This window comes from Podarcis vaucheri (assembly GCF_965113315.1).
Source record: "Podarcis vaucheri genome assembly, chromosome: 1".
Classification (NCBI taxonomy): Eukaryota; Metazoa; Chordata; class Lepidosauria; order Squamata; family Lacertidae; genus Podarcis; species Podarcis vaucheri.
The window spans coordinates 63,069,493-63,093,746 of NC_138759.1; the positions used below are offsets into that span (position 1 = coordinate 63,069,493).

The 24,254-nt window shown below is 43.0% G+C and overlaps 1 protein-coding gene across 8 annotated transcripts in view; it reads left to right on the forward strand.

The window, feature by feature from the left end:
• The first annotated feature begins 3,864 nt into the window (after positions 1-3,864).
• ANO5 (anoctamin 5) overlaps positions 3,865-24,254 on the forward strand; it is a 64,378-nt gene continuing 43,988 nt past the window's right edge. For all 8 annotated transcript variants that reach the window (XM_082237970.1, XM_082237971.1, XM_082237972.1 and 5 more), the window contains exons 1-2: positions 3,865-4,172; positions 22,523-22,593. In XM_082237970.1, coding sequence (XP_082094096.1) covers positions 4,115-4,172; positions 22,523-22,593 — 129 coding nt within the window. In that variant the 5' untranslated portion in view covers positions 3,865-4,114. The remainder of the gene's footprint in view (positions 4,173-22,522; positions 22,594-24,254) is intronic.

Consider the following 24,254-nt stretch of genomic DNA (forward strand, 5'->3'; position numbering starts at 1 on the left):
CTAGGAAACATAAACAAGACCTGCCACAACCAGGCCTATTCACTTATAAATCATATCAGCTGATCCTCAGACCTTTAAACCCTTTGCTTGCCAAGAGAATACCAAGTGCACTAGTATACAGGCAACTCTCAACTTATGCAAGGGTTACATTCCAGGGGTGGCGCATGGAACCAAAAACATATATAGTCAAAACAAACATGGTTCAATGGCAAGTGGGATTGCCAAAGTCTTTTTTCTTGAATGTCCACCCCCTTTCCACCCCCACTTTTTTTTGCCAAGCACATAAGGCTGAATGTGCTTTATGCACATCAGTTGCAAGTTACATATAAAAATATATGCAAGCAATATATTCTAGTAATAATTAATATGATGATGATGATGTTATTTGTACCTTACCCATCTGGCTGGGTTTCCCCAGCCACTCTGGGTGGCTTACAATACTAGAAACTCATAAATATAGGTGGTTGTTTAGTCGTGTCTGACTCTTTGTGACCCTATGGGCCAGAGCACGCCAGGCACTCCTGTCTTCCACTGCCTCCCACAGTTTGGTCAAACTCATGTTCGTAGATTCGAGAACACTGTCCAGCCACCTCGTCTTCTGTCGTCCCCTTCTCCTTGTGCCCTCAATCTTTCCCAATATCACGGTCTTTTCCAGGGAGTCTTCTCTTCTCGTGAGGTGGCCAAAGTATTGGAGCCTCAGCTTCAGGATCTGTCCTTCCAGTGAGCACTCAGGGCTGATTTCCTTAAGAATGGATAGGTTTGATCTTCTTGCAGTCTATGGGACTCTCAAGAGTCTCCTCCAGCACCATAATTCAAAAGCATCAATTCTTCGGCGGTCAGCCTTCTTTATGGTCCAACTCTCACTTCCATACAGCACTACTGGGAAAACCATGGCTTTAACTATACGGACCTTTGTCGGCAAGGTGATGTCTCTGCTTTTTAAGATGCTGTCTAGGTTTGTCATTGCTTTTCTCCCAAAAGCAGGTATCTTAATTTCGTGACTGCTGTCACCATCTGCACTGATCATGGAGCCCAAGAAAGTTGTTGTTGTTGTTGCTATTAATCACCGTATTTTTTGCTCTATAAGACTCACTTTTTCCCTCCTAAAAAGTAAGGGGAAATGTGTGTGCGTCTTATGAAGCCAATGCAGGCTGTGCAGCTATCCCAGAAGCCAGAACAGCAAGAGGGATTGCTGCTTTCACTGCACAGCAATCTCTCTTGCTGTTCTGGCTTCTGAGATTCAGAATATATTTTTTTCTTGTTTTTCTCCTCCAAAAACTAGATGCGTCTTGTGGTCTGGTGCATCTTATAGAGCGAAAAATATGGTAAATTAATATACTGCTCTTCATCCATAGATCTCAGGATGGTTCACAACATAAAAGCACAATGTAAAAAACCACACACACAATACATAATGAAAATATAGACAAAAATAAACCAATAATTCACCCTCCCACAACACATTTGAAAGGGCATTGGATGTCAATCAGCCCAAGGCCTGGGTGAAGAGGAACATTTTTGCCTGGCACCTAAAGATGTATAATGAAGGCATCAGATAAACTTCCCTAGGGAGAGCATTCCACAAATGGGGAGACACAGCAGAAAAGGCCCATTCTCAAGTTGCCAGCCTCCAAACCTCTAATGGACGAGATACACAAAGAAGGGCCTCAGAGGATGATTTCAGGGTCCAGATAGGTTCATATGGAGAGAGGTGGTCCTATAAAATGGAACAGGTATGTGAACAAGTGAGTAATTTTATAGGTGATTTAATATATTATAAATCATTTTGTAGACTACTTGTGACAATCCAACATACACATGTGTTGCTGCTACACACATGTGCTGATAATACCAAGGCCCATCATACATACATAACAATTGTTTGGCATCTGTCTGTCTTGGGAGACAATGGAGGAGTGTACATTTGGGGATGAGGTTAAACTGTTGGACAGTTGCAGTGTCTGCTGTAGGGATGGATGTAGGAAAGACATTAATAGAAATTTACTGTATGTCAAGTAGACTTCACTGGAATTTATTCGACTTAAGAATTTACTGTGATAGTACTTCCTCTCCCCTTCTTATTCCTGATTAGATCATTTTATTGTTTGAAACCATGCACAAATTATTCTGGCTCTCTTGTTAAACGCATCCAAAACTTTTATTACGGAACTAGCTTGCTATATACCGTAATTGTATCCCCATAAAACTTATAAAAGTGTTGAACCAGTGATGGAAATGCAGCTTCAGGGTGGAGGCAAATTCTGAGGGGAGGGGGACTGTAAAGAGGGGGGAAAGGCGATGCAGATCCTTTCTTTTTCTTATCCTTATCCTTCCCCAGGATGGCACACATGGTCCTCACATATTCTGACTGGTGTGAGAAAACTGAATCAGGGGCATCATGCCTCTGAATACTAGTTGCTGGAAATCATGGGAAAGAAGAGGGCTTTTGTGTTCATTTCCAGCTTGGGTTCCCTCAGTGATCTGATTGGCCACTCTGAGAAGAGGATGCTGGACAAGATGGCCTTGGGCCTGATCCAGCAGGGCTTTTATGTTCTTATGGTGACTTTTCCTCTCCCTCCCTCTCCACTCCTTTGAAGTTGACAGCCTCCTGTTTGTGGTGTTGGTAACAGGATAACAGAATTGTAAGGGACCCCAGAATTGTAAAGAAGGCTGATCGCCGAAGAATTGATGCTTTTGAACTATGGTGCTGGAGGAGACTCTTGAGAGTCCCATGGACTGCAAGAAGATCAAACCTATCCATTCTGAAGGAAATCATCCCTGAGTGCTCACTGGAAGGACAGATCATGAAGCTGAGGCTCCAATACGTTGGCCACCTCATGAGAAGAGAAGACTCCCTGGAAAAGACCCTGATGTTGGGAAAGATGGAGGGCACAAGGAGAGGGGGACGACAGAGGACGAGATGGTTGGACAGTGTTCTCAAAGCTACAAACATGAGTCTGACCAAACTGCGGGAAGCAGTGGAAAACAGGAGTGCCTGGCGTGCTCTGGTCCATGGGGTCACGAAGAGTCGGACACGACTAAACGACTAAACAACAACAACAAAGGGACCCCAAGGGTCATCTAGTCTAACCCCCTGCAATGCAGGAACCTCAAGTTGATAATCCATGACAGATGGTTGGTGGTTGGGGAAACCCAGCCAGATGGGCAGAGTATAACTATTATTACTATTATTATTATTAAATTATTATGGTCCTCCAACCTCTGCCTAAAACCCTCCAGGGAAGAAGACTCCAGCACCTCTCCTGGGAGTCCCTTCCACTGCCAAACTGCTCCTACTGTCAGAAAGTTATTCCTGGTGTTTAGTTGGAATCTCCTTTCTTGTAACTTGCATCCATTGGTTTGGGTCCTACCCCCCGGAGCAGGAGAAAACAAGCTTGCTCCATCTGGCCTTTGGCATATTTGAAGATGGCCGTAAAAATAAAAATATAATAACACTCAAGTGGAAGTGAAAAATATTCGCCTTTGTGAAAGAGGAGGGGGTGGAGGACGGGTGACTATACTCTTGAGAATGCCTCTCTCCTAATGCAGCACGTGGGTGTGAGCTTGCTCAGAGAGAACAGCCAGCAGCATCAGCGCCGAAATCTCAACAGGAAAAGGGTGTGGAGCTCGAGAGTGAGAGAGCGCAAGGAGCAAAGCCTCGGCGCCTCCCCCCTCCCCCGTGACGCAATCCGCAGGAGTAACCCGAGTCCGAACCTTGGCAGCGCGCGCAGACCCCGACTCGCGCATTCTCGCCCCCTCCCTTTCCTCCCCTGCTCAGCTTCCAGGGCCGCACGAGGCGCCTCTCCTTGAAGCAATTTAACCTCTCTCTCCCCCCCATCTCCGCGCGCGCCCTCCCTCCCTCCCTCCCACCCGTTCCTTGAGCTCTGCCGGCGAGCACTAATTAGGTCGTCCGCTGCCCCTCTGGGATTCCAGGGCGAAGAGATAAGCGGTGGGCGGGCGAGGGTGGAGAGAGCGCGCGAGAGAGGAAAGGCTGGGGGCGGCGCGCTCGCGCTCTGCCCGCCCGCCCCCCTCCCCCCCTTCTTCCCACACACTGGCTCTCTCTAGCGGGCAAGGCTGCTTGGCTAGCCTGCGCGCCCGCCTCTCCCGAGCAGCCATGAACCGAGTGGGCAAGAAGGATGAGACCCTCATCGAGATGGGTCTGGCCAATGACGGTGAGTAAAGCCACCGGGAGGGAAGCGGGGCGCGCGGGGGGGGGGGGTCTTGGTCGCTCGCCAGTTTGCCGGGGGAAAACTTCCCTTTCTCCACTCCGGCTCCTGAGGCGGCGCTTGGGCAAGTGCCTGGGAATCCCGGGGCTTCCCTTGCCCCGCTCGCGCTCCCTGTCCGGTGCTGAAGGCGCAGCTTCTCCCCACCCCCCACCCCGAGACCGACAAAACCGGGCCGGGTGCCGCTGGGAGGTGGAGGATCCCGGCCTGGTTCTTGGCGGGCGGGCGGGGCTGGCCGCGGCTGTTCATTCCGCCGCCCGGTGTTTGGCTGAAATGCGTCGCCTCCGGCTCACTTTTTCCTTGTGGGCACCTGCGGTGTGGGGAGGAAGGGTGAGCCCGGAGAAAAAGGCGCGCCTCGGGTGGGCGAGAAGGAGCGAGGCTAGCGGAATTCCCAGGCGGCCGTGCAAGGAGGGAGGGCGGCTCCCGCCTTTCCTCAGAGGGAAGCGGCTCCACAGTCCACTCCGGCTCCAGAGGCCTCTTCAAGCCGTTCCCAGGGGTTGAACCAAACCGAAGGGCTCTGTCGCCAGTTGATTTCTACGGGAGGGTCCTTCCTTCAGCAGATCGTAGGACGGCCGCATTATACGCCTATGTCACCCAAAGCTTTGACCAGAAACATGGGAAGGTGCGGTGTTTTGCATCTGGCACCGTTGGGGAAAGGTGAGAGAGTGAGGCCTTGTTGAGATCATGGGGCTCCCAAGACTGTTCCAACTGCCAATTCACCAGGCTGCATCAGAGATAATGAAACTAAAGCTGATGGCCATTATTGAACTTTCCCCTTCTTAAAAAAAAAAAGGTGGAACGTCCAGACCAGACCATGCCAAGGCCTTCATATCATTTTCTGAAAGCTGTTATTATTACACCAGAAGCTGCCAACCTTTTTGGACCAGCAGACACATTTCAAAGTTCTGTGGGTGCCATTCATTTCCATGCGCTGGTCTGGTTCTCCAGAAGCGGCTTAGTCATGCTGGCTACATGACCCAGAAGCTGTACACTGGCTCCCTCGGCAAATAAAGCAAGATGAACGTCGCAACCCCAGAGTCGGTCACGACTGGACCTAATGGTCAGGGGTCCCTTTACCTTTACCTTTATGGGTGCCATTCTTAAAGTGGCTGCCATAGGGAGCATGGCATAACACAAAATAATAGCTGCTCCCTTCCCTCCATTCTTGCTGTGGGCAGTTATATATGTCCTACTGGCCCTGATTGTGCATATCACACCCACCCACTGAACACACTCACGCTAAGAACAGGGAGCATGCCCCTGTACCAGGAAAAATATACAAGCTGGCCACACACACAGCACATACAGATAGACCACAGACACACATGCATAACTCTCTATCTCTCTCTCACACATTTCTCACTCTGTCTGCCCAAGTGTATGTCTCTCAGTCACACAGAGAGCATAGCTGAGAACCCTCACACACACATTCAGAAAAGGCCCTTCATGAGTGAAGGAAGTGCCTACCATTGCAAAAATAAAATAAAATATCTCCCCCTGCAAAATGCAAGAACTAGTGATTTTGCAAAAATACCTTAGGGCCACCTAGTTTGGTGATCTCTGTTCTAAACAAAAATAAAATAAAGGTGGCCCATAAGGAAAAAATAACAGCTTATCTTAAGGCAATACTTTGAGCAAGCCAGCCAAAATATCCCAAAATAGTGTGCAAGCTTTTGAGTTGAAAGCTTGAGTTGAATGTTTGCACACTGGTTTTGGTATTTGGGTTAGCCTAACACAGGTATTGCCCTAATGTGGATTATACTATTTGCTAGCTTTGCAAATGAACTTATTTTCCTGCAGCGTTTTGAGCATTGCATTGTAATTTAAAAGAAACGGCTCAGCTCTGTGAAACTGAGAGCCTCTTCAAAACATGATTTGGTTCTCACAAGGCCACCTTTGTTAAACACAGCACATAACCTGTGAAAAGTAGACCTGTAAAGGAGAAGAAATAGAGGCAAAAAACATTTTCATACATGACCCTAAAAGCACCTTTGACATGGTTGACCCAGCATGAGAAAGAAACCTGCTTCATTACGAAGCTATAGATGAAGGCAGGAGTTGGTTTCCCAGTGGTGCAACAATAGAGGACATATGAGCAAACTGTCTTTCAACGATACTAAGCTTTGGGCCTTTTTACTACAAAAGTTTTAAACACAAGTTAGAAAGTAGGGGTCTGGATGTCACTCGCCTTCTACATGCTGTAAAACTACTCCCAGTAGTGACTGGTGTGGTATAGCTTGGAGACACCCTCCTGACACCAGTGCTTGGATGGACAGGGCAGGATAGTGATGACATTGGGTGTTTGTGGCCACTGATGGAGTCTGTCACAGCCAGTTGCGTAGCGTGGGGGGTGCCAGGGGTGCCGGCCGCACCGGGCGCAACATTTGGGGGCGCGCGTTTGGCCAGCCCTCCTCGAGGAAGCAGGAACCCCACTGTCCTCGGACCTCCTCCGAAGGCTGGCGGTGGGGCGGAGAGACCTCCTCCCGCCGCCAGCCTTCGGAAGGCTGCTCCGAAGCCTGGCGGTGGGGCGGAGAGACCTCCTCCCACCACCAGGCTTCGGAAGGCTGCTCCGAAGCCTGGCAGTGGGGTGGAGAGACCTTCTCCCCGCGCCAGCCTTCGGAAGGATGCTCCGAAGCCTGGCGGTGGGGCGGAGAGACCTTCTCCCCGCACCAGCCTTCGGAAGGCTGCTCCGAAGCCTGGCGGTGGGGCGGAGAGACCTTCTCCCCGCGCCAGCCTTCGGATGGCTGTCCTGAAGACTTGTGGTGGGAGCAGTGGCGTAGCGTGGGGGGTGTAGGGGGGCCTGCTGCACCTGGCACAACATCTGGGGGGCGCGCGGAAGAGACTCGAGTGCTAAAATCCACGGGTTAGGGGGCGCAAATTACTTGCCTTGCCCCGGGTGCTGAGAACCCACGCTACGCCACTGGTCACAGCCCAACCTTGATACCACCCAGCCCTGCCCCGGTAAGCTGCAGTGATGCCAGCATTGGAGAGGAAGCTCAGCTCCACTCTACCAGATGCTATGATTATTTGCCTGGTAGTTCTTGCCTCCATTATATGCAAATTGGAAATTATGTCACTGCCTTTGAGCTGATACTTTCAGGACTTTCACCTCAAGGTGAAATGGAATGGATACTATAGCTAAGCTAGACATGGCACTGGGGAATGGATGCAGGTCCTTCCCAAGGCTAGAGGGCACCTTTGCCTCCTCCCCAAACAACTCTGGTGGCTTCAGGAGGGAAATGAAAATAATAGCACCTCCTGCAGGTACTTCTTTAGTGCTTTGCTGTTGAGCTCTGGACTGGTTGCTGCCACCTGTTCCTTCCTTGGCTTCAGCCTCCCCCAGTCCTCATATGCTTGCCTGGCTGTGTTGCAGTGACAATGGAGGGTGGCATCATTCAGCAAAGCAACAAAGAACAATGCTGCTGCAGGTACCATCTTCGTTACCCCAGAGTGGTGACAAAGAAGAGAATAGGATAGTATGCCTGGCAGGTCATTCTGTAGGCTAGGCTAAAAGATGGAAATAACGAAATTGGCTGGGGTGAGGAAGGAGAAAAACCTGAGTGTGGAAGTGGAAAGCCGTGTTGTTTTGTTGTTGTTTGGTGGTAGCTATGGCAACCGGGTCATAGCAGTAGAGAAGTGAATAATGTATTTTTGTATGTGTGAAGTTCTGGTGTGTGTATGTGTATACTACTAGTCAACTTAAAAAATGACAGTAAAATCTAGGGTTGGGGGAGGGAACGCATCATCCCTTCTTTCAAGATACTTAGTTTTCATTCCATTTTATAAGATGGATCAAGTGAACCAACATAATGTGAAGGTCAGAGTGTGGTGTTATGATCATGCTGGAAAACATTATTTTGTAAATTAAATACTGCCTAAAATAGACTTACTAAGCACTTTCATAATGACTTCCAAGTTGGAGTATTTTTCTCGTAAGTGTCTGAGATGAAGTTATTGCTATGACTAAGCTAAAGTGAATATTTACAAAGTGCATAGTTGATGCCATTCCGAAAGCAGTTACTAAGCCAGGAAAAAATCCATTGCATCCATTTTTCCCTAGCATCTTTTCCCCATCATTACTTAATCATTAAAGGAACCCATTATTAAAGTATAATGCAAGCTAGAAATGCACTGATGTTCACTGGTTCCATTCCAACCACCAACACACTGAACTTTCTGTCTCAGTGGCCTTTGACTTGAAAGTTTTTTAAAGCATTCCATAGCATCCCAGACTGTGTTTGGGATAGGTGTCATCTTTGAATAAAACTGAAGTCAGAGTTCTAGCAGGTCTGACATCCTGTCTTTTGTAATAGCCAGCATACTTCATGTGTGATTTTTCTGTTGTGTACACTTACACACAACACTTGCACATACACATAATCACTTACATGCAGGTGTGTTCTCTCAGTCATGCACTGCACAGAAGTATAAATTCCCCTCTGTTAGGTAGTGAAAGAATGAAGCAGACAAGGCACTCTTGTGGAAACTGAGACCATGAGTGGTATTCAATTAAACAGTTTCACTAGAGCAATGACTTTTAGTTGTGCAATGGAGCTTATTCGCTCCCTGTGCAACCCCTATTTTTTTCTGGGGGCTCCCACAATCTTCTAGAACAGATTTATGGGGCACGCACAGGATGCATGGGGAGAGGAGAAGGCAAAGGGATTCAAATTCCCAGTCATGTGTCTTTGTGCTAGTGGAACACTTCAGTTGACTATGCTAATTTCCAGGAGAAGCTTGGAAAGGCAGACCTCAACCACATACCTTAAAAACTGATATAGTATGAGCCTGAAAGCAATTGAAAAGAGCAAAGTAATAAGGGCCTCAAGGAGGTTTTCCGCAAAGTGAGCAAATGATGCCTCTACTCCCTATCTACTCTTCCCCTACTTCTAGCTTTCATTCTACTGTCGACTTCCTAGGTCCAAAGTCACCCCCTTCCCTAACTTATTCATCCACTGCCTCTTTCCTTGCCTCCAAAGATGCCCTGGAATGCTGTTTTACCTGCTTCTTATATCCCTTTAAGGCTAGGAGATATGTCTATACTTCAATAGCTTTCTGATTCCTTCAAGGCCCAGAAATGCGGCTATAAAAGTTCTACAGAAGTCATATTCCAAGCAGAGACCATTGAAGGGCCAGGATAAACAATCACAAAATAGGTCTCATGGTTCTGGATTGTGAAAGCAGTGTTTGAAATTAGCCAGATGCCAGGCTCACTTTGCACCTGGTTTTTGACCACTTGCAACCAAGTGAAGATGCCTGGGTACCAGGATGGTGCCTGACATCTCCACCATCGGGAGCTGCATGCCTGAGGATCATTGGATCTGGCTTGTTTTCACATAATAATATCCCATCCTGTAGAATTCTATCAGCTATATTTCAAATGCACAAATTGGAATGAATTTCTGGAACCAAAATGCTTTTTCTGTGCAGCCTACACAGGTTCAGTCACCTTTAAGGAAAAAAAAAGGTGGTCGGAAAAGGCCAATATATTCGTGGACTGGACCTGGATCAAGTGACTTTTCTTCTTTAAGTTCTCAAAGTTCTTAACTAGCCTCATAGTCAATCCATCATTTGAAAAATAATATTTTAGAGCTCTTTTACCCAAAAATGGCAATTAGACATTCCATTTTCGTGACTGTAACCTTGGTTTAAGGAGCCACTTGGCACCTAGCTTATATATCTGAGTTTGTAACACTGCGTGTTGCTATCACTTCCTGTCCCATTTATTTGCATCAAAGGCACCATACAGCTCTTCTAACCAAAAAGTCTTATAACATGAAGGGCGTCCTCTGTTTTCATTTTTAGCTGTATACATAATAAATTTGTACCAATCAGTTGCAAAAGAATCTTTATGCTTTGAACCTTGTAACATTTTTATTTTATTAGTCACTTTTTCCATTAGTGCTTTTTATCGTACTTTATTGTACCAGTTTGTCAAAGAAGCACCCTCTGATTTTTTCCAGTATCTTTTTATTATCAGCCTGGCTGCTAGTAAAAGATGACTTGTTAGGGGTTTGAAATGTAAGTTAATGTTGTCTCCCATAACAAAAAATTGAGCAGGGTTAGCTCTGGACATTTCAAGGTGTTTTGTCCAATAACTGCTTTTATTTCAACAAATACTTCCTCACAGAATTAAACCATTCTCACACCCCCTCCACACACCCCATAATATGTTGATTCAAGCATAATGCTCTGCAGCCTCTCCAGCAGCTTGGTCAATGTCAGGAAGTAATATGAGCCAAATGTATAGGTGTGAGATGGCATTTTTACAGTGTTTTAAGTGCTACCTCTTCTGTTGAGGCCAAGGCAGATTTCAAAACAAATTTCCCCCATGTTGAGGTCCAGTCATCTCTACTGATAGTAATTTGTCAGCTTCCCACATCTGCCTTAGACCATCAGCTATATCTGTATCTATTAAGATTAGCATGCTGTACAGTCTAGACACACTCAACCCTGTTCTGTCATTTTGGGGAGAGTCCAACAATAGCACAAAGGGGGTAAGGTCTCTCAATGCCTGTTCTTTGATGTGGATTTGGCACATGAAATTTCCAATTTGGTACCATGTCAACCAACCCTATATATTATTATGATGTCATCATCCAGTGGACATTATGAAAAGGGGGGGAAAACAGGAACCTGGAACAGACAAGTTTCCACTGACTACTATTCCTTCAAATAAACAGTACTGCTTCCATGTTATTCAAAATACATGTTTGTTCTGCTGTAGAAAAATACTGAGTTTTAGAACTGAGTCAGTCTGTCAGTATTCTAGTCTGAAGGAAATGTATTTGCATCTGGATTAGTTTTGTGAAAACGGGGACATATTTAAGGCACTGGCATTATATATATTGAAGTCTGTTTTACCCTACCCATACAACTTTGAGAATGAGGTCTTTAGTTCATGGACACAATGTTGATGTAAAATCATTAGTTCTAAAGTAGCAACTTCCTACAGGGAAAGGGGAGGGAAACTTTTGTTGCTAGTTCTGACCAAATATAGCCTTGCTGTGGCGCTGACTCACATCAAGTAGAACTGCACATTCACTGTTAAGCCTTTTGGGCAAGGTTTTCAGTTGCAGTGAATGAAACTGAGTCAGGGACATCTCAGCCTTATGGTACAGATGATTTTAGGATTAGTGCAGATATTAGATCAAAAACTTGGTAGTTGTGCTCTTTGCCTGTGTTTTGAAAGCTAGTGCAGGGACATGGTGAGGACAGACAAATAATCTGAGTGATTTTGTTCTAAAGAAGAAGAAGAAGAGTTTGGATTTGATATCCCGCCTTTCACTCCCTTTAAGGAGTCTCAAAGTGGCTAACATTCTCCTTTCCCTTCCTCCCCCACAACAAACACTCTGTGAGGTGAGTGGGGCTGAGAGACTTCAAAGAAGTGTGACTGGCCCAAGGTCACCCAGCAGCTGCATGTGGAGGAGTGGAGACACAAACCCGGTGTACCCGGTTACTAGTGTAACCATCCCAAACACTTATTTATATTTATCTGTATAATTGTTTTCTTGCCAAATGCAAGTTGGGAAACATGCATTTGTCCAAATAATCTCTCACTCAGTCAGCTCTTAGTTTTGTTTTGTCTCCTTCATATGGTTCTCAAGTTTCTGGTTTCTTCTTCTTCATTTTATTGAGCAGCTTAAAATTTTATTTTTTGCATTTTCAATTTTACAAACAGAATAAAAAAAAACCTACAAACATAAAATCCTCTTTGACTTACCTCCCCATCTTCATGGATCTTCATATAATAATTTTCCCCTCTGCATCTCTTTCGTAGCTCTATTTTTATAAATCCTTTATTACTCCATAGTTCGAATTTTTATTACAAGTTTTCTGTCAATCCTACCAATGTGTGTAATTGTTTACAGTATTTTTAAAAATAAATAATAAACTTACCCCATTCTTTATTAAAGTCAGTCTCTTCCTGGTTTCTAATTCTTCCTGTGTTTTGCCATCTCAGAATAATTCATCAGTTTTATCTACCACTCTTCCTTGGTCAGAGTTGTGCCATCTTTCCATCTCTGAGCTAACATCATCCATGCAGCCATGGTTGCATGTATGAATAATTTTGTCTGGTCCTTCAGGATATCTGGACCTAAAATACCTAAAAGAAGAGCTTCTGGGTTGTTTTTTTAACAAAACATTATTTTCAGCATTTTTTCCAATTCGTTATTTATCATTTCCCAGAAGTCTATTATCATCTTACATGACCACCACATGTGATAAAACGTGCCCTCTTTCTCTTTACATTTCCAGCATGTTTTAGACTTTGATTTATACATTTTGGCTGATTTACTAGGAGTTAAGTACCAACGATACATACATCATTTTCATATAGTTTTCTTTTGAGCAGGCTGTCAATTTTAATCCTATTGTCCATAATCTCTCCCATGCTGCTAATTCAATATTATAACCAAAATCCTTCGCCTAGTGAATCATAATCGATTTGACCTGTTCATCTTTTGTTTGCCAGTCTAATAAAAGTTTATACATTTTAGAAATTAACTTAGTTTTATTTTCTAACAGTTCCCTTTCAAACTGAGAGGTTTTGTTTTTATCCATCTTAAACACTTCATTAAGTTGGTGATATTGCAACCAATCGATTACTAATTCTCTTATGTCTTATGGGGCTTAATTGGGGGGGGTGCATGCCACCTTCGTGCTTCCCCCAAGGGTCTCGTGACAAGCTCCCCATTCATGGAGAAAACAGCTCATCATCCACTGGCATTCCACAGTAATCCAGAAGTCCAAATTTCTGGTTTATTGTTTATCAAACTAATGTTCTTGCAGATGAGCCAGAGTAATTACAATTTCAGTTGCAATTATGACATACCTATTTTGGCACCACCATATAGGTTTTGAAATTATCCATGATAATATTGTGAGCTATGAAGGCTCTAGCTGTGCTCTAGTTGAGCAATATTGAAGCAATATTTTTAAAATTCATGGATGAGCTCCAGCCCTTAAGCAGTAATAAAAGCACTCTCATCTCACAAGCATACCTGGGGGAATCTAAAGAGATGCAGAAGTACAATTCCCCTCCCCGCCTCCATATAGCTATAGATAGACCATAAGGAGAAACTCCTCCTCCCTCCCAAACCCAGTGAGGACAGAGCATTCCCAATAGCCATGGAACACTGAGTCATTGAAAAATAAAATGGCCGTGGGAGGGGGGAATAGAATCAGCCTGACTCTCTGAAAGTGGCCTGTAAAGAGGAGGGTGTGGCCTCAGCTTCAAAGGCTTCAAATTTTCACTGATCAGCTGACATGCATGCAGGAGAGAGAGAGCAGGCTAGGAGTGCAGAGGGGGACAGGAGGCAATGGAAGGTAGGCATAAGCCATAGCCGTAATTACTAATGTTTTATAGATTTTATTTTTGTACAAGTTCAGAGTGTTCAACATATAATCTGTTTCCACACTGGGCTTTTACTGTGAAATAGTCAACTGTTTTCATTCATTTTTACAGAGCATTAGCTTGGTATTGTCAACAAAATGCCCTGCTCCTATATTTCCCCTGCTTAGCTTCCTTCCCTCCCCCCCCATGTTCAGAAATTATGCCTCCTTTAACACTGTATTGAATTTCCCTAGGGATAGATGGTTTATGGTGCAACTGTTGGAGCCAGCTGCGGTCTTTCGTAGCTTGCTGTAGCCATTTCCTTTCATATGCTTCGTCTCTTTTCTAACAATCATTTCTATCATTTTCACCATCCCCTTTCCAAATAATATTGCCTTCATATCTATTTCTTTTACCCAGCCCCAAATTGCAGCAGAAGGCATATACTTATTGCGAGTGCAGCAAATGGGGCGGGAGCATTTGACTTTTCACCTGCACTGTGGTCCATGCAACATTCCCGGAAATTTGGGACTGGGGAAAGGGGAACTACCCACATGGATGCAGAATATTTCTTGGATTCCATAAGTCTGGAAACAGAGTTGCTATTTCATTTGCAGCTTTAAGTAGACCAGGAATGATTGGGTGCTGCTGATTGTCCACATCTGGAAGCACTGATAGTATCTCTGGGGCTGTTATTTATATACTAATGCATATAACAGCGCTGTAGCCATATGTAGGGGCAGAAAGGAAGCATTGATGGATGCTTTCCTTCTACCTCAGAAATAGCTTGTTTTAATGGGGGAAACTGTTGTTTACTACAGTGGTACCTTGGGTTACAGACGCTTCAGGTTACAGACTCTGCTAACCCAGAAATAGTACCTCTGGTTAAAAAATTTGCTTCAGGATGAGAACAGAAATCACTCAGGAGCAGCAGTGGGGAGGCCCCATTAGCTAAAGTGGTGCTTCAGGTTAAGAACAGTTTCAGGTTAAGAACGGACCTCCGGAATGAATTAAGTTCTTAACCCAAGGTACCACTGTATTTGGAATAGAGAAATGGCAAGCAGAAAAGAGTAAGATGCATTCCAATTACTTCTCTAGTTTTTTCTTTTCTTTTTTAAGAAAGGGCCATGGCTGTGTGTGTGTGTTTGAACCTTGGTCCCCCCAGTCCTAGACCAATACTTTAACCATATTTTTAAAAAATGTTCAAATCAGCTATAATGTAAAGAATAAAATTCTAATCCAAAAATCAACAATAAACATACAGTCAAACCTCACTTGTTGAATGTAATGCGGCTTCCGAAATGTTCGACAGCCAAGGCATGGCTTCTGATTGGTTGCAAGAGCTTATTGCACTCAAGCGGAAGTCGTGTTGGACGTTTGGCTTCTGAAAAATGTTCGGAAAACCAGAGCATTTACTTCCGGGTTTTCAGCATTCAGGAGCCGAAATGTTCAAAAATGGAACTGTTCAACAACCAAGGTTTGACTGTACCACTATAAACTTAACAAACGGGTAAAAAATCATCAAAATCCCTTGGGATAGCATGGAATCAAAAGCTAAAGTTTTTAAAGCCTTTATTAAAATAATGCGGAGCAGGTCAGTCCCTCCTCATGACTTGAAGTCATTTTACAGCTCTCCTTGGAGCAACATATTCATATGGTATTCATATCTCAATCACTGAAAAAATCTGGAGCCGGGTCTGATTAGACCAGTGTTTCCCAACCGGTGTTCCGCGGCACACTAGTGTGCCGTGAGACACCGGCTGGTGTGCCGTGGGAGGGAGGCGGGCGAGTCGGGCGGCGAGAGGCGGCGGCGGCGAGTATCCGCGTCGAGCCGGGGGCGGCTCCGCGGTGGTGGTGCCGAGCGGCGGGGCAGCGCGCGCAAAAGGGAGGAGCGCGAGACAGCGGAGGAGGAGGAGGCCGGCATGTCCGGGCAGCAGCAGCAGCAGCAGCAACTCCCGGCGACGGCTCCTCCTCCGCCCGCTATCGCCGCCACCCCCACAACAGCCGCCGCCGCCTCAGCTGCCACCGTCCCTCAGTCCCTCGCTCTGCTGCCTCCTCCCACCCCGGCAAGGGGAAGGGAAAAAACGTTCACTTTTGTGCGTCCCTCCCGGCGTGACGCTGCGCGCTGACGTCACGGGGCGGGGCTTTAATGGTGGTGTGCCGCGAGATTTTTTTCCGGTAAACAGGTGTGCCGTTGCCCAAAAACGTTTGGGAAACACTGGATTAGACGAAGAGAGTTCTCAAGGGTGTTAGGGTGTCAGGATTGTTTGCCTGTAACGTGTAGCTAACCCCTCAATACTCCTCCTAACAACACTGAGAGATAGGATAGTATGTGTATTCCCAGACCAGTACTTAGGAAAATGTATTTTCAGTTTGTTGAGCATCTCTCGTGAAATAATTAACGTTCTCTTGGGATGATGACTAAACAAGGATGACCTTGTTTTTTTATGCATATGATGTCTCTAGCTCACAGCCACAAATCTCCACATGTACATGTTGAAGATGTCAAATAAAGAAACAGTTAACAACTTCCCTATCAAGTGACCAAGATGAAGGAATGACCCAGTTAGGGATCTGATTAGCTATTGCACACGGCTTTTAAATTGTCCCAAAAGAAGGGACTATTCCTACCCTGTTTTGTCATCATTTGTTACAGAACATAAAAACAAAAACAAACTCTCAGTTTTGAAACAAGAATATTAACTGTGGAGTTTGAAAAGACAGAGGCCATTTGTCATTTTTTTTTTTGGCTGTTCCACTTTCATTGATACTATAACAGCTGCTTAAACATTGTGACGGGCATTGTTTAAATACGTTTGTCACTTAGGCATAGGCTGTATATGAAGAACATATCACTCTGATGACAATAGATGTCAACACCAGACGTATTTAACATTTGTAAGTATACCCTACTGTACACAGTATTCAACAATACAATTGTCATTATACACTACTTCAGCATAATCATAGCACTTCATATACATTATCTCACTAACTTTTACAACTATCCTGTAGTTTAGGTCAGAAATACTGTAACCATATTTGTGATTAGGGACTGAATTTGAGAGATAAAACCTTGTGCAAGGCCTGCTAGTGAATTTATAGTAGAGGGGAGATTTGAATTGGTTTATATCATAGAATGCTAGCCATTATTTTACAAACTGATGTCATTCATGATCTTGGAAACTATAGCAAGACCTGCTCTCACAATTCACTTGCAAATGGCAAGGAATTAAAGTGCTTTTATATTTTCAATCAATATTTTGCTAGAAGTGGTGCATGCTGCAGAGTTGCTATAAGGGGAAACAAGGTCAAGGCTGTAAAGCACACTTAAAATAATAAACAATTCAGTATTACTTTTTTACTGTATATGAAATATTTGCGATCTATAATAATTAAAGTAACTAATGCAAGGTGGTGAAGACATAGTTGCAAGAGATGCTACTACAATAAATACTGGATTGAACCTTCCTTTACCCTTTGAGGACTTAAACTTTCACTGAAATATGAAAGGGACAGTCTGGCTGTCTGGTCTGGAATTTGTGTATATTTTTACACTTTGCAGCCTTTGAAATACTAGCTTTTTTGGCTTTCTTGTACATATTTAGAGTTACTGGCTGAAAACAGATACAGTTGAATAAACTAATTCCCACTAGTCTCAGGTTGCCATTTTATGGATTGTATCACTCCACTTGCAAAAAGCTTTTTGATCCAATGGATACTTAAAGGTAAAGGGACCCCTGACCATTAGGTCCAGTCGTGGGCGACTCTGGGGTTGCGGCGCTCATCTCGCTTTATTGGCCGAGGGAGCCGGCGTTTGTCCGCAGACAGCTTCTGGGTCATGTGGCCAGCATGACTAAGCTGCTTCTGGTGAACCAGAGCAGTGCACGGAAACACCGTTTACCTTCCCGCTGGAGCGGTACCTATTTATCTACTTGCACTTTGTGCTTTCGAGCTGCTAGGTTGGCAGGAGCAGGGACCAAGCAATGGGAGCTCACCCCGTCGTGGGGATTCGAACTGCTGACCTTCTGATCGGCAAGTCCTAGTCTCTGTGGTTTAACCCACAGTGCCACCCGCATCACTAATGGATACTTCCATTAGTGTAAAGAGGAGGAATGGTTTTTGGTAATTCTTTTTCCCTCTGGAGCCCTATGTACCCAGCCAATCTGCTAAAGAAGTGTGATGGACCTTTGCAACAAAGTGGTAGGTTGTGCAAAGAAATGCAGTACATAGAAAAGTGGGAATCTGTGAATATCACCTCTCCCCACCCCTTTTCACCTCATGAGCACAAAGAAGCATGATATTTAAAGAAATCACATGCTTATTTTGTTATCTGAAATTCTTGATGGGGTCAGTATTTTCTTCTTATCTATTGCTGATAAAATAGTTGCAGAGAATACACTCTCCAGAAGCCACAATACTTTAGGTGTGGTCCAGTTTTATAGCTTGACATTCCAAGTGATGATATAGCTTCTCTCAACAGGATTCTTGTGATACCTAGGGATTTTTAGAACGACCAAGAATGTGGCGAGATGGCAAATGCCCCTGTGGCATGAAAATGCTTGGTGGGGCACATGCTAAAAAGCAGCTCTGCTAAATTTAACTTCTTTGGGCCTCTAATTTTTCCATAGCTTTACTTTGAAATTACACAGTGAAATGTGGTTTGCTATCCAAAGACTTCTTCTTAACTATAAGTTAGGATATGTGAAAGACCAGACTTAGCATCTTTGGAGCAAGCCTGACATGTATTGTGCTGACAATTACAAACTGAAAATGGATACTTAGAAGAAGAAAAAGACCTTTGCAAGGCCACAGTAAAGCCAGCAGCCAGCTCTTACTTTATTTTGAGTGTAACCCGAAACTGTAATATGAGTGAAAGATTAAACATTTGCTACAAGGATCTATGGATTTACACTTTTGAAAGTTTCAAAACTGTATTGCATTAGATACAGTAACTCATTATCTCATTTTTATCCCGCTTGGTCCCCAAGATTATCTCAGATAGAATTTTCAAATTCATTTTGTTTATTTTATTTTGTTTTGTTTAATTTTTTTATTGGTTTTTACACAGCATAACATCCTTTTAAACATCATTTCAAAGTTTTTGGCTATCACAGCCTAAGACTTCCTTCAACCTCGACTGATGGTTTTCTAAAGCCTTTCTAATTATGCAATTTGTTACTATAATTATTGCTATAAACTCAAATTTCCAATACATCTATTCTTAATTCTTTTCACAATAATTTATAAATCACTCCTTACAAAACTTCTTTTAACCCTACAAGCGATGTCAATTGATTACAATTGCTTTCCAAATATATCAAAAACTTATTCCATTCCTTTAGGAAGGTCTGGTCCTGAATTTCCCCTGTTAGTCTCGCCATCTCTCTTGCTACTCTTCTTTAGTTGGTATTTCTTCTTGTTTCTGTCTTTGGGCTAATAGTATCCTTGCTGCAGTTATCACATAAAAACATTTTTTTTATCATTCTTAAGAATTTCTGTATCCACCATACCCAACAGAAGGGCTTCTGGTTTTTTAACAAGTGTATTTCAGCATTTTTTAATCTCATTATAAATCATTTCCTAGAAGTCCTTCACTTTCTTGCATTCTCACCACATATGGTAAAAGGTACCCCCTTTTTCTTTACATTTCTAGCATTTATTAACTGTTTTATACATTTTAGCTAATTTCGCTGGTGTTATATACCACCATTTTGTTTATTTTAAAGTCGCTTGCATATATCAAGAATTTTGAAACACACAAAAATTTAAATTGTGCAGAAGAAGAGGCATCAGCAAAAATCACCTCCCCTCTTCTTGCATTAGTGGATACTTCTGTTGCTTCAGCAGTGCTTCTGTGTGCACAAGATTCCACACAGTATGTTGAACTAGGAGAGGATATTAAGAGATTTGCTCTGAATCAGGATGTTGAAAACCAAATGAGGAACAGGAACAAATATCAAGCAAAGAGATACAGTGACTAAATCAGAAATTGGGGAAACAGAGGGCACTTAAACCATATCCACATGACAGAACTTCTGCTGGGATGATCTATTTGAAAGCCTCTCACCTCATGTTTTGGCCTGAGGAAAGACTTTAATTATGCAAGTCTTTGTCACTAACAAGGGGAACCAAAGTACAAACCAAACCAAAGTTGGGTTCAAATGTGGCTCAGCAAACAAGTTTGAGTGCTTCACTCAATTGGAAGCTGCAGAAGTCGCATCAAGACATTTGGCTTCCAAAAAACGTTTGCAAACCGGAACACTCACTTCAAGGTTTGCAGGGTTCGCGAGCTGATTTGTTCAGGAGCCAAGCCATTTGATAACCAAGGTACCACTGTACTCAGATTCGTCCAGTTTAGAGTGTTCATTACACTCAAAGGCAGGGAGGTCTGTAGGTACAGAACAACATGTTCAGAGCAACAGAATGATACAAGTCTCTTGGTAGAGCTGGTTTGAATCAGATTTATTATGTGTTCTCTCCAGGCAGTTTTAATTCCTTTGCCACAAAGTAGATTTCATTCTGCTTTAGGAACACAAATCATTTCTTTAAGGATTTGTTCTGCAACAGATATTGCACAATGGAAACTCAATTCCTTTGTGCTATGTCTGTTTCTTTCGTTTTGACATTGCATAGGCACCTTTGCTGTACACGTTTCAGTGCCTGCTTAAAACATTTTTGTTCAGGCAAGCCTATCCAGACATGTTGACATGTTTAATATAAACTGTTTTTGTTGATAATTACAATATTTCTTGTAAACCACATAGCGGTTTCACTATAGCCAAGTGAAATGTAAAGTTTATTAAATAAAGTGAGTATGTGCTAGAGAGAGTGCTTGCTGGTTAGTGTATGTACCTCAATATGTTTCAGACACATTTCAAAGGAAATTTAATTGAGTTTTCCCGTCCTTTCTATCTTATGAGATGTAGTTGTAAGTCAAGAAGATATTAAGTTTCTTCTTTAGCCAAATTGAATATTTTTTTTAGTGTTTCACAGACTGACTTCACAGAATTGCCTTCCATATAAATGGGCTTAAGACAAAAGCCTAAGCATGAGTTCACACATGCATATTTGGTAGTTGGTGACAAAAGCATCAAGTGTAGGTTGCATGTGAGAATTAGAATCAGTTCCATGTGATGGTACTTCAAAGGCACTTTACACAATGACTCAACAAGGTATGCAAATAACATTGCATGTTCAATATACAACGTTCAATTTACATATACTACTAGATTCATGAATACAAGCTCAGCATAGTGGAATAAAAAAATTCAAAGCTGCCATTCTAAGCACACTTGGGGGGTGGATTATGGTGAAATAATTTGGGCTCATAAATGAATGGTCTATGATCCAAAGCTGTTTGGACTCTCCACTGTGCACATAAAGTTCTTCTTTATGTAAAATTTATGGAAATTTTGAAGCCATGGAAAACAACCAGTTTTGCAAAAGGAGGAAGTTCCAAAGAACAGGTCTGAGTTTCTCCATTGATTATAGTGGAAATAGAATTTCTTCGTTAAACTGAGCAGGAAACTCCTAGTAGGTGGGGGTCTTGATGCATATTTTAAAGCTTTCATGACCATATGAAATAGGTAAATTGTGGTCAGTGTTTTATACTGGTATGGAAGAAGTTCATTGAATACCAGACATAGATGTTTCAATTGTTTTCTTTCTCACTGGCAAGCAGTTAAATGAACAGCAGCAAGGTATAAGGTTGTAAAATATTCTCATGTATATTATCACTTTTGAAAGATTATTTACCTCATGTAAATTATATAATCTGATATCAGGGCATCAGCTGGCACCATTAAAAACCATTTGTTAGACATTGTATGCTTGCAGGTAAAATAAACAGCTCCTATTGAGCTCAGGACAAATTGTGAACAGAGAAAAGCCCATTTACAAGAAAGTTCTTCATGTGAAATCCTGCATTGCTCTTAGTTATTAGGATGCATGTTGTTCTGTGGCTTTTCTTCATGTAGTGATTCAGAGGTAGAAACTCTATGTAGGGTAAAAGTGTGGCCAAAATACAGGATAATCTTTGCTTGAAGGTTCATACTTCTTTCAGTGCACAAAAGTCAAGATCCCATTGCTTGGAGAAGCACAAAAAAGTATTCTTCATTGATTCTTTAACAATGAAAGGCCAGTTGCATTTTCAGGAAATGGTTACAGAACAAGCACAACAATGTATTTAGAGATGGTTGACATGTTAGTCTGTTGCAGCAAAAACAGCAAAAAAAAATATTGTGGCACCTCGAAGACTGACCCATTTATTATGGCATAAACCTTCGTGGATTATGTGGAGTGTTGAACAGAGTTGCTGGTACACATAGGTGCCAACTTTATAGGGCTGAGGTGCCTGCAGTGCCCAATGTCTTTTGGGATGGGGCTGAGCCACCCCTGCATCTTGAAGGGATGGAGGAGGCCAAGCCCTTCCTCACCCACCTGCCCCCTCTCCCACCCCCCTCTCCTACCTTTGTCCTAACTTTTGCCTCAATCCAGTATGTTTGCGCAGATGTGAGGAAGGGCTGTAACTTTAGCAGAAAGGTCCCTGACATCTCCAGGCAGGGGTGGAGAGCCATCACAAATCAGCTAGCTGACCAATAACTCAGTAGAAGGCAGCTTCCTATGATGCAAACACGCTTGTCCTCCCTTTGCTGTACATGATACACTACTTATTGTGGGTGATAATGGCCTCTCAGGATGTAGCTACTAAAATATGAAATCAGTATCCCAGAATTGCAAGCATGGATACACTGCCAGAATTGTCTGTGTTGTTATGTGACTGCCAAGGGCACCTATTGGTTTGTACATGTGAACAGAAAGAGTAAGCCTCATTAAACTCAGAAAGCCTTAGCTCTGAGTAAACATATATAAGATTGGGCTCTAAATATTTTTTTTAACTTATTTTTTTAGGGAAGCATACATTTGAGGTAAATATGAATTTTATTCCTGTATTCTTTAGGTGAAGAAAGTAATGGACCTTTATTTGAAAATTTATCAAACACAGATTCAGAACTGCCTTGCAACTCTGAGGTAAGGTTTAACTGTGGGCACAGTTCGTTTTATAAAATGTGATTTTTGATACTGAAAGGGAAGTAATGCTGTGGGTAAGTGAAAACCTCATTAGATTGCCATTAATCTCTCAGGGAAGGCATACACCTTAATATTTAGAAATTGGCTTCTAAGGAATCAATTATAGAATTCTCAGGGGAAAGCGGAAGACAAAAAGAGTGGAATGCAAGGCCTTGCCAGTCTACAGAAGAAAAGCAAAATGGAGCCAGGAAAGTTTGTCCACCCTAAATTCCATTGCACAGCAGATTTGTGCAAGTGCCCCCTAATCTAGGACACTGCATATAGAAGCCTAGTTACATGTGTGAATTGGTTAGATGATTAAGCTGATGAATGCTACATGAAATCAAATAATGTTATGTGATTTTGATATGAGAAAGCCATCTATGCCTTGTGTTTGTATTCCCATGTGATATAATAATAAAAGTATTAATTCACAGTTCTCATCATAGTTAATGCTAGCCATTTCTTTGCATAGCTGGACAAATAGTCTAACCTAGTTCAAGGCAGCTTCCTATATTTTAATGTAAAGTGTTTTTTTAACAACCCAACTTAAACTGTATTTATTTTATATATATTTAGCACTGTATTTATTTATTTATTTATTACTTTAGGCTGATTACAGTGGTGCCTCGCAAGACGAAATTAATCCGTTCCGCGAGTCTCTTCGTCTTGCGGTTTTTTCGTCTTGTGAAGCACGGCTATTAGCGGCTTAGCGGCTATTAGCGGTTCAGCGGCTTAGCGGCTATTAACGGCTTAGCGGCTTAGCAGCTTTAAGAAAAAGGAAACAAACTTGCAAGAACTCGCAAGACGTTTCGTCTTGCGAAGCAAGCCCATAGGGAAATTCGTCTTGCGGAACGACTCAAAAAACGGAAAACTCTTTCGTCTTGCGCGTTTTTCGTCTTGCGAGGCATTTGTCTTGCGAGGTACCACTGTATTAGAAAGTCTTGATTTGATATTGGTAGCCCACTTGTTGCATACTTTGGATACTGTATGTACTTGCTCTTGTAAATATATATTCTCTTCATTACTTTAGTGAAATTGTTCAGGTTGCGAATCGCATACCTATCATAAGTTTAATGAGTTTAAACACGTGGTAGTATTTGAGGGCATATACTGGTACTATGTGGAAAGAACAATCCTTTATTCCCATACACCAGGAAAAGAGCTGTGCTTTCACTACACTGGTACAACATCTGCCATATTCTAGACTCACCATCCCAGAAAAACACTCTGCTCCAAAATAGAGTAACAGCAACCGCCACACCCCATTGTCCAAAGCAGTGGAGTGAGGCAATGGTGTGGATTTGAGGTTGAGGTTGCAGAGATGTCCCCATGTTAACCAGATGTAGGAGGAGTCAATCTCTGTTCTCTCACAAAATACAAACCTGCCAGATATAATGATGTTGCAGCATCTTCCAGTGTGTGAACCACCATAGAACAAGCACGAAGAGGCCAGTGTATGTATCCCTGCACATAGAAGTTTATTTCCCTTTGTACCATAAACTGTGCATGGGTACTGTTTATTTTTAACCATAATAGCCACATATTGACAGCAATAATGCCCAATGCCATAGGGCATAGAGCTGGAAAATGAGGTGCAAGTTCAAGACACACTGTAGAGG